This window comes from Penaeus monodon, chromosome 30, assembly GCF_015228065.2.
Source record: "Penaeus monodon isolate SGIC_2016 chromosome 30, NSTDA_Pmon_1, whole genome shotgun sequence".
Taxonomy (NCBI): domain Eukaryota; kingdom Metazoa; phylum Arthropoda; class Malacostraca; order Decapoda; family Penaeidae; genus Penaeus; species Penaeus monodon.
The window spans coordinates 17,658,840-17,659,667 of NC_051415.1; the positions used below are offsets into that span (position 1 = coordinate 17,658,840).

The 828-nt window shown below is 34.2% G+C and overlaps 1 protein-coding gene across 1 annotated transcript in view; it reads left to right on the forward strand.

Moving 5' to 3' along the window:
- The window catches only part of LOC119592589 (pre-mRNA-splicing factor syf1 homolog), a gene marked incomplete in the record, with an annotated part of 9,937 nt that overhangs the window by 1,807 nt on the left and 7,302 nt on the right, over positions 1-828 (forward strand). The window contains 2 exon segments of the mRNA XM_037941467.1: positions 129-294; positions 464-592. Of these exon segments, the coding sequence (XP_037797395.1) occupies positions 129-294; positions 464-592 (295 nt within the window).

Sequence of the window (828 nt, forward strand, 5' to 3'; positions counted from 1 at the left end):
TTTTACTTATGGTTCTGAGTAGATGCCAATTATCAATTAAATGTTTTATTAGTATCTGAGATTCTTAGACTTTCGGCATTTTGATATCTTTTAAGAATAATGCACTGTATAATATGCCTTTCTCTTAGATTGCGTATGGAACAAGTTAAGGGACGATGTGTCACAGATCCAGAGTTTGAGAGTGTAAATAATACCTTTGAAAGAGCCTTAGTATTCATGCACAAAATGCCTCGCATATGGATAGACTACTGCAGATTTTTGATGAACCAGCGAAAGATAACAAGAACCAGAAAGGTAGGTCATTATGCAGTGGACTTGGACCACCCCATGAGAAAAAAGTTCCTTTAAAAACCCAGGGCCATAAATTACCATGTATATTACTGTGTTGAATGACAGAATAATGGTTATATTTATATTAGAAATTATGCATATTCCTCTTTTTAACATGAATATCTGTTTTCAGACATTTGACCGTGCATTATGTGCTCTACCCATTACCCAGCACAACCGCATATGGCCACTTTACCTCAAATTCGTCATGTTGTACAATATTCCAGAGACAGCTGTAAGAGTCTGGAGAAGATACCTAAAGGTTAGTTAAGTGGATTTGTCAATTCTCATACCACAATACATTTTTGCAGTTTTTCTTTTTCTGGTGTTGTACCTAGTGCTCATGTGTTAAGGTTGCAGCTATAAAAGTAATTCAGTATCATATTATAATTGGGAATGTAGTCTTTGTATCTGTACTTGCTAACTGGATTATTTTTCTGAACAGAAAATATCAAATAATCATTTGTAAGTCACAATTTATCTACATCTACATCTATC